The sequence below is a fragment of the Castor canadensis genome, chromosome 9, assembly GCF_047511655.1.
Source record: "Castor canadensis chromosome 9, mCasCan1.hap1v2, whole genome shotgun sequence".
NCBI classification, from domain to species: Eukaryota; Metazoa; Chordata; class Mammalia; order Rodentia; family Castoridae; genus Castor; species Castor canadensis.
In genome coordinates this window covers 33,142,050-33,160,737 of record NC_133394.1, presented here as the reverse complement: position 1 = coordinate 33,160,737, position 18,688 = coordinate 33,142,050, and the positions used below count along the sequence as shown (strand labels likewise).

The window sequence follows — 18,688 nt, the reverse complement described above, 5'->3', positions numbered from 1 at the left end:
TGATGAAACTGCTTAACAACACATTTCTTAGGATTTGCCCTTGTTGTTAGCAGTGCTTGGCTGTAAAAAATAAAAAAAAAATAGTGCAAACTTCAGAAAAAGAATAATGCAAATTCCCATACACATTTTACTTAGGCTTTGTATTTAAAACATTTACATTTACTTTATCATACTGTACACCCACACACAAAATTTTTCTTTTTTTGTAAACTAATTAATAGTAATTGTAGATGTGGTGTCCGAAAAAATTCAATGTGTATTTTCTAAAACTGGGACCCTCATATACAACCACTGTATAACTTTCAAATTTAAGAGATTAGTGCATGCACCCCATTCAAATTCCTCCAGTAGTTCTCAAATATGTCCCTTATTATATGAAAGGCAAGTGTGAGTTTTTTCTTTCTTTCTTTTTTAGCATTTATGTATGCCCTCCAGACGTATTTTTTTTTTTGGCTTTGTCATTTTGATGAGTATAAGCAAGTTATTTTGTGGAATTTTCCTCAATTTGTGTTTGATATATTCTCATGAATTTTTGGCAGGAATATCATAAAAGTGATGTTATGTTCTTAGTGTAACATAGGAGGAGATTTTTGATTTGGTTCTTAGTAGTGAGATTACTTTGATCTCCTAGTTAAGTTGGGATTGCCAGGTTTCTCTACGATAAAGTTGACTCTTTTTCATGTTGTAATTAATAAATGTTTTATAGGGACATTATTTTGAAACTGTAAATGTCCTTAACAAACTTTCTCTCATGGCATCCATAGATAAGTCTTTGAATAAATTTCTAATGGTTGCCAAGTGATGGTTTTCCAACTCCATTCCTTCTACATTTATTAGTTGACAATTAGTCTTATTTATCTGGATAAATTCATAGGTTCCTATTTAATCTGTCATTGTCATTATTTATTTTGGTAGTCAGATTTAGTCAGCGGGCACCCCTACAAGTTGACTCTGTGTCTTTGAACTTTTATTTTCTGATACAAAAGGAGTTTTAAGACTGATTTTATTTTCTCTGCCCTAGGAATCAGCTATTTTTCCAAGGAGTCCTGACTCCTTTTACTGGACAGTGGCTTTTAGAAACTAACATAGAGGTAGTAGATAAGCTCATTGCTCTAGAGGTATTATTGCTTTTAGCTCTCTAAGTGGACAGAGCTGGGAAACAAATGTATGCATGAATACATACATGTACTTGCATGAATACATATGCGTGTATGAGTATATGTTTCATATTTGTTTGAATGTTGCATATAGTTATTCAATTGTTATAACAATTTGATTTATATTCTGGTATCTGTAAGACACATGCTCATATGTATTCAGACACCTTCATCTTCAGTCCAGTAACACAGGGTTCATTCTAGCCTTTTCCATTTTTATATCCATAATCCTATTCTCTGGCAATGTGATATGGCTCCCACTTGTTTGTTCAGTTTACCCTTTGTGTAGTAAATTGCCTTCTTGACCCCATTGATGCAGGCCCTATCAAGCTCAGTCATGTCTTTGGCAATGATCATTTCCTTAGTCCCAATAACTTTCGTTAGACCAAGATTCACAGGCCCTGCCAGTCCCAGCTGCCAAAATGAAGAGAAGGAAAGGGAAATCACCCAATAATTTTTTAGCTCACCATTAAAAAAATATTTGAACTATATCTGCAGAGTGAGAACATAGTATCATTACATACTATATGCTCTCTCAACCATCATTTAGTCTTAATTCTCCAAGTAACTCTCGATGTGACACTTATTACCAGTCCTTATGTTACTGTATATGTAATTTTGTATTCCCGAAGCTTGTTTTCTAATAGAGTCCCAAAGAAGGCCTTGTGGGAACAATGTTCCCTAAATTATAAAATACTGAAAACAATTAATCTGTAGCCTTACTGCTTGAAGTTAGTTTGGTGGATACAAAGTCCTTGGCTCACATTTTTTTCTTTGGGTGTCTCAATATGTTACTCAGTTGTTTTGTGCAAGTACTACTAATGAGTAAAGTCTAATGACAATCTAATTTTCATTTATTCATAAGTCATTTGATCTTCTTTTGCCTAGACACCCAGCTAATTTTACTTGAGTGTATCTTAGTTGTTAGTTATTCTTAGTATTCTTTGGTGTGTAATTTATGCTTTCATTGTACAGTTCCAAATATTTTTGTTTATATCAGAAAGGTTTTTTCCAGTTATTATTATATTCTGGAGGTGTGGCTCTATTTCTTTGGTTTATTTTTCTTTTTCAGGACTCCTATTTTACATATGTTAGATCTTTTAACTGTCTTCAGTATTTGTCACTTTCACTTTTTTCCTATTTTTTAAAATATTTAAAATTCTATCCTTTTATATCTTCTTTCTTCTAAGGTATTATCTGTTATTTTTAGTACCTCTGTTTCTTCTACTTTGTTTGCTTAAATAGTTAGGGTCTCTTAAAGTAGACCAAGTTGACCTCAAACTTGTGATCCTCCTATCTTCTGTGTACCAAGTGCTGAGGTTACAGCACGTTTGGCTTAGTTTGGTCTTTTTTATATGAATTTTTTCCCCTTGATTTCTTATTCTTTTCCTGAGTTTTATCATCTGATTTGTGGATAATTTCTAAGATTGTTGTAATTTTGATACATGTTGTTCTTCATATCACATGTTATTTCTTAAGGCCTTTTCACCTCATTTTAAAGTAGTAGTTTATAGCTGGTGGTGGTGGCTCACGCCTGTAATTCTAGTTACTCAGGAGGCAGAGATCAGAGGATTGCAGTTTGAAGCTAACCCAGGCAAATAGTTTGCAAGACCTTATCTCAAAAAAACCCTTCACAAAAAAGGGCTGGTGGAGTGGCTCAAGGTGTATGTAGACCCTGAGTTCACACCCCAGTACCACAAAAAAAAAAAAAAGTTCATAGTGTTCATCTGTTTTGTTGGCAAGTATTTGTGGTGTGCATTGTCTTTAGGGATTTGTTGTATTCTTACTTTCTTTATTCCTTATACTTTGTGTCAGATTTGACTTCTGTTATTTTTATGTGATGAGAGTTTAGCTTTTCTAGACACACATTCTTTTTTGTATTGTATTTTTAAAATATGTCACTCAGCTACATAAGAACTTCTCATGCCTTTCTCTTACCCCAGTTTTGTTTTAGGGGGGCAGTATTGGGGTTTGGACATAGGGCCATGTGCTTGCTAGGCAGATGCTCTTCTACTTGAACCACACATCCAGGCCCTTTTTGGTTTAGGTTATTTTTCAGACAGGGTCTTGTGGTTTTGTCCAGGCCAGCGTGGGTGGTGATCCTCTTACCTATTCCTCCTGTATAGTTTCGATAACAGATGTTTGTGACACTAAGCCTTGCATGTTGTTTGAGATGGAGTTTCACTAACTTTTTCCTAGGACTGGCCTTGAGCTGTGATCCTCTCTATCTCTGCCTCCTGAATAGTCAGGATTATAGGCATGAGCCATTGTACTCACTGCTTCTTCATTTTTATTTGGAGTTTCTCTTTTTTTCTGTTGCCCCTGTCCTCTTCAGTTTGAGTCCTGTTCCTGGCAGTTTCATTTTGGGATAACTTTGTTCTGGAAGAGAGCTTTGATTCATTTTGCGAGTTTGTAGTAACAAGAGTTTTTTTTTTAATCTTTAGGGCTTTATTGTGGATCTTTTCACTCATGTACAATTATAGTGGGCAAAACCCATTCGTTTTTTACACTCTGTTTCTCAGTTTTGCCTGCCATGTTCTATGGAGATTCCATTTTTGTTACTTTGGGGGGTTTCTGTTTGGTGAGCTGGCAAAATACCCTATTACTGTCTTCTGCTTCTTCTCGCACACCTGCTCATACCCACAAACATCTTTTTAGCTGTTGGTGGTTTGGCCCTACCTTCTTGTATTTGGAAATATTGTTCACAAAGTATAGATTTTCCTACTCAATTGTTCTGTCTGGTTTTATGAGAGAATTTGCAAAGATTTAAAATTCAAGCTCCTGGCTAGACACAGTGATGCATGCCTATAACCCTGGCACATGGTAGCTGAAGCAGGATGATTAAAGTGAGTGAGACCTTGTCTCAAAAAAAACTAAAGACTGGGCTGGAGGTGTGGCTCAAGTAGTAAAGCGCCTGCTTTGTGAATGCGAAGCTCTGAGTTCAAACCCCAGTCCCACCAAAAACAAACAAAGCAAAAAAATCTAAAACCAAAGTTTAAAATTTAAGCGCCTGTCACAGCTTTCATCCCAGAATTCCCACATAGTTTTTCATGTTTACATGTGGATCACTACTTGCTAGACCAGGCTGGCTTCCATTGTGATTGCATTCAATACAGACTAAACTATAGTGAAAAGTTGGTTATGTAATATGTAGATAGATAGATGGATATAGATTGCTGTCTAATTTAGTGTCTTTCTATATCATCTACAACAAGATTGTTATAAAAACTAATTTTTCTCTCTTTGACTTCTTAAATTCTTTAGCCAGGGAAAAATATGTTAGAAAGAACTTTATATAAATAATAAATATCTACATGTTTGCAAATTTGCCAACAGCACTGTTGGAGTTTTTTCTTTTCATTGTATTTTTAATGGAATTTTTAATACATAAATATCTTTATTGATATAATTTGCATACCATACTAATTTACTTTCTAACTATAGATTTACCTGTTCTGTACATTTCTCCTCCTCCTCCCTCCTTGTTCCTTCTTTTTTAAAATTTTTTGTGGTGCTGGGATCAAACCAAGTCCCCTTGGGTATGCTAGGCAAGCACTTTCCTTCTGAGCTATCTTCCCAGCCCTCGTACATGTCACATAAATGAAATCAGTGTGGTGTTTTGTGACTTTCCTCTTTCATTAGGCACGTTTTCATGATTCATCCATACTGCACCAGATAGTAATGCTTGGTTTCTTATTTCCAAATAATATTTTATTGTCTGGCTAGCTCATATTTTACTCCATCCATCTATTCATCAGTTGGTGGATATTTGTTTATTTCTTCTTTTTTGTCATTACAAATAATGTTGCTGTAAACATGAACCTTTTTTTTTTTTGCAGTACTGGGGTTTGAACTCAGGACTTTCACTTTGAGCCACTCCACCAGCCCTTTTTTTGTAAAGTTTTTTTTTCGAGATAGGGTCTCATGAACTACTTGTCTGGGCTGGCTTTTAACTGTGATCCTCCTGATCTCTGCCTTCTGAGTAGCTAGGATTATAGGCGTGAGCCACTGATGCCCAGCTATAAACCAGTTTTTTTTCATATTGATATATTTTCATTTCTCTTGGATATTTACTTAGGAATGAAATTATTGACTCAAATTGTGTATGTTTATTTTTTTTGGTAGTACTGGAGTTTGAACTCAGGACCTGTACTTGCCACCAGGCGGGTGCTCTACCACTTGAGCCAAGCCTCCAGCCAGTACGTTTTATTTTTAAAAGAACTACCAGGTAATTTTATAAGTACACCATTTTATTTTCCCACAGACAGTGTATCAGGGTATTGTCCATCTTTTTTTTTTTTTTGGTAGCGAAAGAGATAGCAAAATTTATTAGGAAAGAATACACTTTCAATAGACTGAAAGTGGACTTTTTCTGGAGTGAGAATGGCAGTATTAAATTTTATTAGAATAGAGACACTTTGAGGGGTGAAAGTGGGTCATTTGAGAAAGAGAGGTTGAGAACAAACTGTCCATCTTTTTGAAGAATGATTTTCATTTCCCTAATGGCTAGTGGTGTTGAGCAGCTATTTCATACGTTTACTGGCCATTTGTTTATTTCTTTTAGAGAAAGGCTTATTCAAATTCTTTGCCCATTTGAAAGTAAATTTGTTTATTTATGCATTCATTCATTTATTTAAGACTGGATTTCTCTATATTGCCCAGGCTGTCCTCAAACTCTTAGACTCAGGTAGTTTTCCTGCCTTAGCCTCCTGAGTAGGTAGGACTACAGGTGTGGTACCCAGTTCTTTGCCCTTCAAAAAAAAATGTTTTTGCATTTTGGGTCATTTTTATTATTGAACTGTAAAGATTTCTTTATGTTTTCTGGATACTTTTTTCTTACTGTTATTTTTTCTGGATACATTTCTTTTATCAGATATATGATTTGCAAATATTTTCTCCCACTCTGGATTGTCTTTTCACTCTATTGATGATAGTTTTTAAAGTCAAAAGTTTTGAGTTTTGATGAAGTTCACTTTTTAAAACTTTCCCTTTGTTATTTCTACTTTTGTTGCCATATTTAAGAATATTTTGTGTCATGAAACCAATGTCATGAAAATTTACTCTTATATTTTCTTAGAATTTTGTAGTTTTAGTTCTTACATTTAAGTGTGTGTTCCATTTTGAGTTAGTTTTTGAGTATGGTGAAAGGCCCAAATTCTTTTGCATGTGGATATTTAGTTAACAGATAGCTTTTGAGATAGTCTTTTCATTTTTATTCAGTCTAAATATTTTATAATTTGCTGTGATTTTTCTTTGATACGTGAGTTGTCTAGATTTGTTTTTTCTTTTCTAACCTACTTGTTATTTTTAAAGTTACTTTTTTATATCTGACTTCCACTTAAAGGTTAGCACAGTTGCTCATAGACTGGTACATATGACACGAGTTGTCAGAGATTTAAAGAAGGTAAGTTTATAGTGTAGTTATCTTGTTAATTTTTATTCCTTGTGTGCCTATAAAAAGTGAATATTCAATTGGATTTAATGTTACATCTCTTAAATCGAGGCTGATAAATGCTTATGTCGTCCTTACCCTTTTTTTAAAGTTTATAAAATAATTTTCTATTATAAAAATTTATTTATTAGCATATTATAGTTGTACTAGGGGTACATTGTGACATTTACAAAAATGTTTATAGTATATGTTAGTTAAATTCACCCCCTCCATCTTTCTCCTTTACCCCCCTTCTTTGAACTGTTTCAGTACATCTCATTGTTGTATTTTCATACATGAATACATAGTACTTCTACCATATTTGCCCTCCTTCCACCCTTTCCTTATGCTCCCCCCCACCACACCACTGGTACCAACCCCTGGATGTCATCCTTATCCTTAATGATTTTTTAAAAATCTATTTTCTGCCAATTATAGATTAAAATATACGAAAATCTCCTACTAAGATGGTAAATTTCTCTTTTTTTTCACCCTTTTGATAATGGTAACTATATTTAGTTTTGATTTTTAATATGGAAAATTTCAAGCTTATACAAAGGGAAGAAAATAGTATAATCAATCCATATCACTTATCCATGTTTTACTGCTGTGAATATATATGACCAATCTTTTTTTTTTCTTGATAGTGCTGGGGTTTGAGCTCAGGGCCACATGCTTGCCAGGCAGGTGCTCTATCATTAAGCCACTCCGCCAGCCCCAATCTTATTTCATAATTCCCTCTACACCCATGCTGATGCCTTTGCACCACAGATTTTTTTAAAAGTAAATATTAGATATAATTATTATTTTATATATTCAGTGGTTAGACTTACACATTTATCACAGTATTTGCTCACCATTCATGCCTTCACCTCACCCCATCTGGAAACATTTTCCTTCTGTCCGAAATGTAAATATTACAATATTCTCTAATGCAAGTCTTCTAGTGGTATGTTTTCTCATTTTTTGTTGGAAGATGTTTTTATATTTTATATATAAAATATTTATATATTTATATATATTTTATATTCTGGAAAATTAATGCAGAACTCAAGTTGACAGTTATTTTTTTTTCAGTTATTTTAAAGATAGCATTCCAGCATCTTTTAGTTACTCTTGTTGCTGTTGAGAAATAAACAAGAAGTTTAATTTCTTTTCTTTGTGTGTGTGTGTGTGTGTGTGTGTGTGTGTGTGTGTGTGTGTATTATCTCATTGGCTACTTTTAAACACTGTAACTCACTTTGGGATTCCAAAGTTTCCCTGTGACATGACAAAAATATGTTGCAAACAATTGAATAACAGTAATTTCAAGTTATTAGCTTCACATTTCTTAACATGCTACTTGTAAATGGTAATTAGTATTCTATTAACAAGTATGTAAGGGAATGCTTCCTGTTTACAAAGACCCTACGGCCTTTGAGGAATACTTTATAATTTCCTTCTCAAGATTTTGTGTATGTACCTTGATGTAAACAGGCACAGTACACTTTATCATTCTACAGCACTGTTGGAAATAATTATGAAAAATGGAAGCACTGCTGGAAACAGCCCTCATTATCGAAAACCATCAGGTAGTGGTGATCAGAGCAAGCCTAACTGCACGAAGGACCCGTCATCTGGGAGTGGTGAAAGTGGAAAAGGCTACACCAAAGACCAAGTAGATGGAGTTCTGAGGTAGGAATAAATGATTCATAACTGCACTATAATTGATACTAATATACTTTTTGGTGTTACAATACTTAAAAAAGTGTTCGAAGCATAATTTAATAGAACAGATATGGAGGAATTTACCTTGGGAGTTTTTGTGCTTCATAGTCTTTATAAAATCAGCCTGTTAAAGTATTAATTCTATCTTTGAAACTGACTGTAAGTCTACGGCCATACCACCCTGAATGCGCCTGATCTCGTCTGAAGCGGACTGTAAGTCGAAAAGGATTTTTGAAATGACTTTTTAAAAGGAAAATTGTTTAAAATTTTGGCACAATGCATAGTTCAGGTTGTGATATACAAAGAGGATAAAAAATTGTTTTGTCTTGTATATGGATAAAGTGAGAAATTTTCATGAGAGGAAAATTGAGGATAATAGCACTAGCATTTTTAATTTCCTACTTATATTAATGAAGGATATTCTGTTTGTATTCTTTTTTAGGACTATCTTTATACATAATGCAAATACCATAATATCCTCTCCTTTTAAATAATTTTCTTACTGTGATTATTCTTTCTCTGTCTAGTGCAAGTCTTTTAGTCTTGGGTTTTGGGACATCTGACCTCTCTAATTTTATAAATAAGGAAATGTTTTCTGGAAATAAAGTGAAACTCTTAAGTATGAAACAGAGACTAGACTGTTTTATTTCTTGCTATACCTTAAGAAAGTTGTATTGATGTTGTACTGTTGCTCTCCTAGGGAAACTAAAGTTTAAAGATAATGGACTCTGAACAGTGATTAATCAGATAGTTCTTATGGAGAATGAATTATATAGTGTAGTGAAGTAACAAGTGAATGGTTTAAACTAGTCAGATTAAGTCTTTCTCTTCCACCCTTTCCTATCTGTTTCTCTTTTAATCTTCCCCTTCCCCCCGGTACTGAAGTTTGAACTCAGGGCTTTGTGTTTGCTAGGCAAGCCCCTTACCACTTGAACAATGCCTCCAGCCCTTTTTGAGTTTTAGTTATTTTTCAGACAGTGTCTTAACACTTTTTTGCCCAGGCTGACTTGGACTGCAATTCTATCTACACATCCAGTGTAGCTGGTGTTATAGCCATGTACCACCATCTCTTTCAATTTTACTTTCTTTTCTCGCCTTTTCCTCTCTCCATTTTCACTTTTTATTTACCATAATTTATAAATGAAATGTATTTTGAGATGTAGGTTTTATTTATGAAGGAAAGTGACATGTCAGCATGTCTTAAAATTTAATAGCAACATACTTGTATTTTGCTTTTTTCTCTATATATTTAAATGCTGATGCTTGATTGTAACATTTTGTCTGAATATGATCACAGTAAGAAAGCAAAAAGATTCCCTAGTCCTGGTCAAGTTGTGGTAAGGGTGTTGATTAGTATGAATGGTAATAAAGCACTCTGAGGATATAAATACTGCCTTTAACCACTTTTTGTCAAATGTAGCTGAATTTATAAGAATAAGGGAATAAGTGAGGGATGTACTTTTGGATTTCTTTACAAAATATTTTTTAAGTAAACAGTGTACTGAAAAATATTCCTGGAAACCACATCCTAAAACTAATTGCATTTTCTTATAGGCATTCCTTTATGTTAGGAGAATATATTCTCAATGAAGAACCCAAAGTAAAGTCAATTCCGTTATATGTGATTTTTTTTTTTCTAGAAAGACTATACTGTCTCCTATATGTTCAAAAGCTTCACAAAAAACTGTATTTGAAAGTTTTGGAGAATAATAATAATCCTAAATCTGGTCTGATTCTTTTAAATCTTTATTTCTTCATTTCATTTACCCTATCCTTAGAGTGGGAAGAAGAGAGGAGTAGCCGAAGATGTAGCAGAAATAACAAAGGGAAAGCAATATTATCTCTTTATTTTTAGCATTGATTGGTTATATATGTTTTTGCAAAGCCCAGAGGATTTAGCATTATACAGGAGGACATTTTTGAGAATGGAAGAATGAAAGATAATGGTGAGTGTAGATACACTTTATATGTTACCAGAGTTGGACAGATGTAGACATAAAACATTAAGGGAGCTTCTGTCTGTTGGATTACATTTTCTCTGTAAGACTGGAGATGAGATTGAGTTGAAAGCTTGCAGAAGATAATGACATTATGGATATTTGCAGAGGAGAAAAGCAAAGAGAATGGAAAGATTACTGATTTGGCATTGAGGGCTCAGCCATATTTGAAAGCATGAATTCCTTATGGGTAGAATTTGTTTGGTAGTGTACCTGTATATATAGGTTGATTCTCTAAGTGAAGAATTTTATTGCATTTTTAAAATTAAATGTATTTATGTAAATATATTTCCTTTTGGGACTAATTATGATTGGAACATTCTTTCAAGAGTATCCTTAAGTAATTAAAAATATTTTATTTGTATCTTATAGCTAAGAGTTGCCTAGCTGAATCAGTAATACTTAGTCATGATACTAGTCTTCATATGTGTTGCTTTAATGAGGAAGCCAAAACTTACATGCTGTGTGTTTCTGTTTTTTGTTTTACCTATACACAAGGGATTTTTCTCAAGAAAGCACGTTATCTTGCTGGTTAGCATGATTATGCAAACAAGTTGCTCAGTGACAGTTTGGCTCAGTGGGGAGAAGCCACGCAATAATGCCACATCCATTGCATAAGTATGACTGTATAACTTAGTAATGTATTATTCTGTGAAACTCAGTTGTTGTCTTTGAGTTAAAAGAGAAAAATGTTGTCATGGGTCTTATTTGAAGACATTTTTAAAGTATGATTGAAAAAAGACCATCTCATATTTTTTTTTAAAAAATTCAAAATCATAAAATCATTAATTGGGCTATTATGTTTATCATCTGGGAACATTTCTGTACAACTGTTAACTCATTTGATTTAAGCTCTAGTTCTTTAAATGAAAGAAAGGTAAGTTATTCTGCTAAATTCATAAAAGAAATAATCCCTTGTCTCAGAAATTAGTATTTCCCTAACACTAGTTAAATTTGCAGTTTATTTAAATAATCAACTATAGCACATGGGAATAAAAGAGATTTGAAAGATCCTCTTTTCTTGCCTGCTATGCTTTCATGCATGTAAAAGAAGACATAAGGCTGGGCCAGGCAGTTTTTCCATTATTGAGCTCCAAACAATTGGCTTTTGTACAATATTCCCTTCCAAGACTAGTAATGGATTACGCCTGCCATCCCCCACTCCCTTTGTAAATTATATAGAAAAAAGATTTTTTTTTGGCTTATTTTTTGAGGGGCTATATTTGTTAATGGCTTTCTCTCCAGCAGAGTTCGAAGGTAGCACAGGGCACAACAAGGCAAAAGGCAGGGAGAACATGTATATATGTAAATTACTTCTTTTTAACGTCTCTTTCTTTCTTCTGAGTGGTACTGGGGTTTGGTGGTACCTGCTTGCTAGGCAAGTGCTCTGTCACTTGAGCCATTCTGCCACCCCTTTAATTTCTTTCTTAGAAAATTCTTTGGAAAGGCTTGAGGAAGGTTTGAATCTTTTAGAAATGAGCAGACTAAAAAAGTGTAACAAATGCATATAGCTGGTGAAAAGGAGCGAGATGAACAACACTATGAATTAAAGTAGATGTATGTTTTATTAATTCCTCATCCAGATGTGAAAAATTAAGTGAATGAGTATATTTGAACATAATCCCTGCCTTCAAAGAGCTTCTAATCTAAACAAGTAGTCACCTGAGAAAAAGACAATACATGCTGATAATTATTAGGATAAGACTAAATACATTTTAGGGCTTTGGAAGCATATGAAAAGGGCACCAAACTTAGGAATTTGGATTCTTGGGAAAGGAAGAGCTACACTGAGTTCTGAAGTTATAGAAACTAGGTAAGCAAGAAAAGAGGCAGAAAAGGGGTATTTTGGGTATCAAGAATATTTGCAACCATCTAGGAGGGAAGAGCTTTGCTTAAGTACTAATGTAAGAAGAAACGGACAACGCTGGAAGGGCTCTTTTGCTTCTTTATTCTGGTTCTCAGACAGCAAGATTTTCAAATCAGACAAACTGAGGTTTGAATCCTCACCTGTGAGGCTTCTCTGGTTAACCTATTTAAAATACTAGGCCTATCCTTCTGTTCTTCATTCCTCTTTGCCACTTATTTTTTTCTACAGATATTAGTCACCATATGATGATGTACTGTGTATTTAACTTACACACTTGTTTATTGCTTGTCCCTCTCAATTTTAAATTTAATGTCATTAGGAATGTTTTTTAACCATTTCATTCACCATTACAGCGCTTGAAATGGTGCCCAGCAGAAAGTAGGTGGTCAGTACCTTTTTGCTGAAGAAATAAATCCTGATTCTCATCTATTACTTGATTTTGTGCCTTAAAGCAGTTTACTTACCCACTCAAGCCTTAGTTTTCTCCTTGGTTAAATAGGAATAATGCCTGTTTAATGAGGAATAAATGAGGTAGTTTATGTACAAAATCAGAACAATTGTATAGTTCTTATAGGAAATCTTTGTGACCAAGTATAGTTTGGAATTTAGAATTCGTTGTTTTTTTGAAAGTTAATAATAACATCAGACATTATGTAACATCTCAGCAGGGGCTTGGGCTGCAGTCTGTGACAACTTTACTATGTTTTGGCAGCAAAACATAAAAATATTCACACAAATTTGTAGTAAGTATCTGCACATTTTTTGGGGTCGGATTTTTGCCTCTAAAATAATTCAGTTCAGGTTTTAGAATAACTTTCATTTTTACAACTTTATGGGATATTGAACATGGGCATAGGATTATGTGTTTAACTATACCCAATACATGGTGGAGGATGCTCTGTAAGCATTGCTCTTCTCTTATTTCCTTGTTATATATTTTCTAAATATAACTGAGAGAATGAGTCTCTAAAGATGGGATTTCTGTTTGGTTTACTGATGTATTTCAAGTGCCCAGCACACTGGGTGGTTCAATAAGTACTATTGACTAAATAAAGGAAATGTCAGGTTTTTGAACTACAATTGACTTGTATTAATACTTTATAAATATATAGAGTAGAATTGTATTATTTTAATTATTATTAATATAGAGGATATGACAGGGTTTTGTTGATATGATTGTAAGAAAATTTTGTATACTCTGTCATGTCTTTTCCTTTTATCTCTCCATTCATGTAACACCTAACATGTTCTCAATATAAGGAGAGCTGAGGCTCATTCACCCCCCACATATCATGTACCAACCATTGTGATGGTACAGTGCTGGTAGTTTAAAAAAAAAATATATATATATACATATATATCTATACATATATATATATATATATATATATGTATATATATACTGTTCTCTTTCTTGAGTCAACCTTTGCAAGGGTTTGTTGTTTTGTTTTGCTGCCAGTGATCAGTTATGCCTTGGATTATTTTACCTGTTACTAGTACTCTGTCATCAGCCTCCAATATGCTGCAAACACTCTTATCACTGAGCTCCACACCAGCCCATACACCATAGCTTTTGTGATACCAGATTATCAAGTTGTGGGAAATGCTGGCATCCAGAAGTACTTATTGCTCTCTAATCCATTCGTGTTTCTTCTCTAGTCCCAATATTCTTTAAATCTCCACGCTTTAATCTGTTTCATCTTTAAGGTATAAACTAAGTAATCTTCAGTAGTGTGCTCATCACAATGGAAATTGGGTGTAGCAAACATTTTTGAGTCTCATGTTATATTTTATTACATTTTATTTACAAAGGACCCATGGTCTTTTTCAGAAAGTGACTCAGATAACTTTTCTTTAGTATAATGATGCAGAATAACTTACCTTGACGGACAAACCATAGGGTACTACAGTTTTTTCCATACACTAAACTGTTGCTTTTGTACTTGGTTAGATTGACATTATGCAATGAATTTCTTGGAATGTAATGTATATTTGTTCTTAGCTATGACATAGTTTTGGAATTTTTTTATTCAGTTAAGAGTACTATAAAATTGTTCTTTTCCTCCATTTCAGTTACAATGAATGCAGTATCCTTTATCGACAGTTATTATGAACTTTACTTCTCTGTAGTTATGATAAGTTGCACTAAGGGCATTCTGGTGGCTTATTCTCCATAGGCTGGGAAGACATTGAAGGAATAGTCTATGGCCAAAAGATAAAGTAGACTAAGCCTTAAAGGGATAAGCCATCAGAAGATTTTGAGAAAACAGTCCACAGATAGTTTTTTATACTACTCTAATAATTAAAATTACAGATATTGCATAACATTTTTCATTGAAATTTACATTATAATACACTTTCTTGTTCACAGCATAAACAAATGTAAAAATTACTATGAAGTACTTGGAGTTACTAAAGATGCTGGTGATGAAGATTTGAAAAAAGCTTATAGAAAGCTTGCTTTGAAGTTTCATCCAGACAAAAACCATGCACCTGGAGCAACAGATGCTTTTAAAAGTAAAGTAAACTTTTTAAAACAACTTTCCTAAGTTCTTTTTAGAATTTACAATGTTTCAGAATATTAAATTCTGCTTTTGGACTGGTGCATTTTGAAACCAGCATAATCAAGGGTCTGAAAAATCCTTTAAAACTTTAGTACCAACTTATTTTATCCAGAGACAAAAAAAAAAAAATGGAGTTTGGTTGCACAAAAGCAACATGCCAGTTTTGACACAGTTCTAAGTAACTTTTTAGGTACCACTCACACTTTCTAGCTTACTTCGAACAAGTAGTGTGACGATTTGCATATGCTTCTAGCATATTGCCATCTGGCTCTAAGTCAACTAAAAGCAAAATATAGTTTCTTGTGAGTTCAGTTCCTATGATACCTAGGATTGGGATGTTAGTTAGAATAGCTATCCCCAGTATTACTTTTTTGGTGGCACCGGGGTTTGAACTCACAGCCTCACACTTGCTGGGCAGGCACTTTTACTGCTTGAACCTCTCGGCTAGCAAGTTGACTTACCCAATGTCTTTTACTTCTATTAAATGTGGACAGTATTTGCATTCTTTATACGTATTTCTAGCTAATACGATTTTTTTCTTTTTAAAAACTGGTTTCTTTTCTCTAATCCATTTTTCTTTATTTCTCAACATTCTTTCAGTTTTTTTGCCAGTTTGTTAAATTGTCAGAGAACTTATTTTGTAATTTTCATATTTTGTTACAATTTTTTTATAATAGTTAACTTATACCTCAGAATAAAACACTTAAGTTTATGATTGATCATTCTTGTGAATTTGGCATTCATAGATCCAATATATAGTTTTCAGTAAATGCTCAAGTCTTAGAATAATAGAAAGGAGGTATTCATTTTAAAAATGTTTCAAAAAGAAGACTCAGTTGGTCCTTCATAAAAATACTGTTAAAATTGCTTACAATACAGTCTTTATTTCTTGAAGTTACTCAGGAAAGTATATTTGGGAGTTACTAATATATTCCAATAAAAGCACTGCCAAAGTAGTGCTGGTAAAAGTAAAATACTACTGTGACAGTGAGAGCCTTCTTAGTTTGCTTCCTTAAATTAAAGTGACATGTTGAAAGTGTAGGCAAAGTTACTTAATTTAAAAACGTTAACTTACAAATTACATTTCTGTCAGTTTATTACCTGATGAATGTGTCCTAAAAATAGGGCCATTATTTTTTGTCTTCCAAATACATTTCTTCCAGTATTAAACAAAAGTAACAGATAGCAGCATGTAGATTAATATCTTAAGTCATTGTATACAAACTTGGGAAGTTTCTGATAAAGTTTTCAAATAGAATAAATATTTGTTTGCTTTGTTCATTGTTAGCACATGATTTCTATGAAGATTTTAAATTTTAATACATACAAAATGCTTTTCATATACTTAGTTATAGAAAAAGTAAGAAAAGTAGCTGACATCTTTGAATAGCTAATTTATTATTATTATTAGCATATACTCCCTCCCAGCATTAAAAGTTTCACATTTAATTAAAACTTTTTGGTGTTTAAAAAATATTTTGGCAGTGGGTTATTTGCATATTTATGATCTGCTAGGTGGTTTATTCTTCATTGATGTTAAGAATGTTAAGCTGTTTCTTTTTCCCATTACTTATGTAATGAAGTCATGTTAGCATTACTGGTCTTAGAATAAGACCAGGTTTGGGTGCCTATATTTCTACAGCTGGTACTGCATTTTGAAGAGGTGAGCAGCATGTTACCCATGAAGCCAGCTAGATACTCTATGGGATTTTTTGTGTTGTACATTCATAGTGTAGTCCTCTGTTTTGCAAGTGAGAAAGTTAACACTTAAGAACACGTAGGGAGGTGATCTATCTCTAGGGGAGAGGCTCATATTACTCAACACACAGGAGGTTATCTGTAAATCAGAATGCCAATTTATTGGTCCCAAAGAGGATCAGAATTGGGAATTGGTTGATGAGCCATTTTTCATTGAGTGGAAACCAGATAGAACGTTGTAGCCTGGGTGTGGTGGTGGTACAAGCCTGAAATCCTGGCTACTCATGAGGCTAAGGCCAGAGGATTTTGAGTTTGAGGCCAGCCTGGGCTACACTATGAGAACTAGTCTCAAAAATAAACAAAACAAAGCAAACAACTAAGAACCTACCGAGAAAATGTTGTTAGAACATTTTATAGCTAATGTAATCACACAATAATAGCAGGCTGATTTATTAAACACACAAGATTTTTTTTCATTACTTTTGGAATCATCTATTTAATTTTTGGTGGTACTGGGGTTAGAACTCAGGGCATTGCAGTTGCTAGGCAATGTTACCAGCCTTGTATTATTATCATTATTATTATTATTGGTGGTGATACTGGTGTTTGAACTCACAGCTTCATGCTTGCTGGGCAAAAGCTATCACTTAAGCCATAGCCCTTTTTGCTCTGGTTATTTTGAGATAGGATCTCACTTACTGGTTTTTTTTTTTTTTTTCTTTTGCCCAGGCTGGCTTGGATGGCGATCCTCCCAATTTCAGCCTCCCAAGTAGCTTGAGATGACAAGGCATGTACTTCCATGCCCAACTGTTGGTTGAGATGGGGGTCTCATGAACTTTTTGCCTTGAATCAGAATCCTCCCAATCTCAGCCTCCCAAGTAGCTGGGATCACAGGCATGAGCCACTGGTGCTCAGCCATCATTTTTCTTTTTTAAGCAATCAATTTTAACCTCTGTTTTTGGAATACAGAAGTTAAAATTAAGCTGTTTATCTTTAAGCAGAGATAATACTTTGATCTTTTATAGAAAAGCTAAACTATAGACTGATTGCTCTATAATTAATGAAATATTATTTTCTAGGAAATGGAATCACTTGGTTTTTGTTTTCTCCAAGAATAAAAAAGAAGAGGTGGGCACCAGTTGCTCATGCCAGTAATCCTAGCTACCCAGGAGGCAGAGATCAGGAGGATCACAGTTTGAAGCCAGCCCAGACAAGTAGTTCCTGAGACCCTATCTTGAAAAAACCCTTCACAAAAAAGGGCTGGTGAGTGGCTCAAGGTGTAAGTCCTGAGTTCAAGCCACATTACCACAAAAAAAAAAAAAAAGAAGTAGTTGTTTCAGGGTATTAAGTTAGATAGATGTTTCATTTGTGTGTTTTATACAGCTTTAAAAATAAAGAATGCTCTCAAGGAGAGTAGGCTAAATATGGCTGTTTCAGTTAGGATTGTAAGTTTCCAAAAATAGGTAAATTTTTATTTACATACAGAGAGACTGTCACAGTATATCTAAACACATTTTTAAAATATGCTAATGAAATGGATCCCTTCCTTCTTTCTGACAGATGTCATTAAAACGTACCCAGGATATAGCTCAGTAGTAGCATGCTTTCCTAGTATGCGAAAGGTCTTGCATTAGATACCCAACACCACCAAAAACAAACAAGAACAGTTTACATTATCTTCAAAGATTCTCAAATATTTCAGAGACTATTTGAATAGTGCCTGTGTATATTGGCATGTACTTGACTCAGAGGTTAACTGATTTACCCAGTGTCTATCAAGAAGATTGACTATAATTAAATACTAAAACAGAAAACAAATGTCTGAATAAAAGTCAGAAAGATGAAGTAGCATGATCAGAGTGACTGGAGAAGAATTTAGTTTTCTCAAGATGAGTATGATTTCTGTGATAATAGAAGAGAAGGGATGGCAAAAACTTAAAAGTGGGAATAAGGCAGACAGTTTAAAAATCAATGAGAGGGGGGAGAAATGACCCAAACATTGTATGCACAAATGAATAAACGAAAAAAAAAGAGGAAAAAAAAAATCAGTGAGGACTTCCACTTTCAGGAAAATAGAATATTCTTATCTCTGTTCCTCTGAACATTATACATTAAACAAATAAAAGAATAATTGTCTTGTAATTGTTAATTATACATTAAATAAGACAAACATAGGAAGATTCTGAAGAGTGGATAGAAGAAGGTAGACAAACTCAATACCTTAGGACACAAAGGTGGCAGTGAGTTGCTTGGGTGTTTTGTATTTT

The 18,688-nt window shown here is 33.8% G+C and overlaps 1 protein-coding gene across 3 annotated transcripts in view; it reads left to right on the top strand.

Annotated features, from left to right (window-relative positions):
- The window catches only part of Dnajb14 (DnaJ heat shock protein family (Hsp40) member B14), a 41,725-nt gene that overhangs the window by 7,463 nt on the left and 15,574 nt on the right, over positions 1-18,688 (top strand). For 2 of the 3 annotated variants that reach the window (XM_020181004.2, XM_074041432.1), the window contains exons 2-3: positions 8,091-8,262; positions 14,531-14,676. In XM_020181004.2, the coding sequence (XP_020036593.1) occupies positions 8,091-8,262; positions 14,531-14,676 (318 nt within the window). The remainder of the gene's footprint in view (positions 1-8,090; positions 8,263-14,530; positions 14,677-18,688) is intronic. The other variant, XM_020181005.2, reaches the window with a different exon arrangement.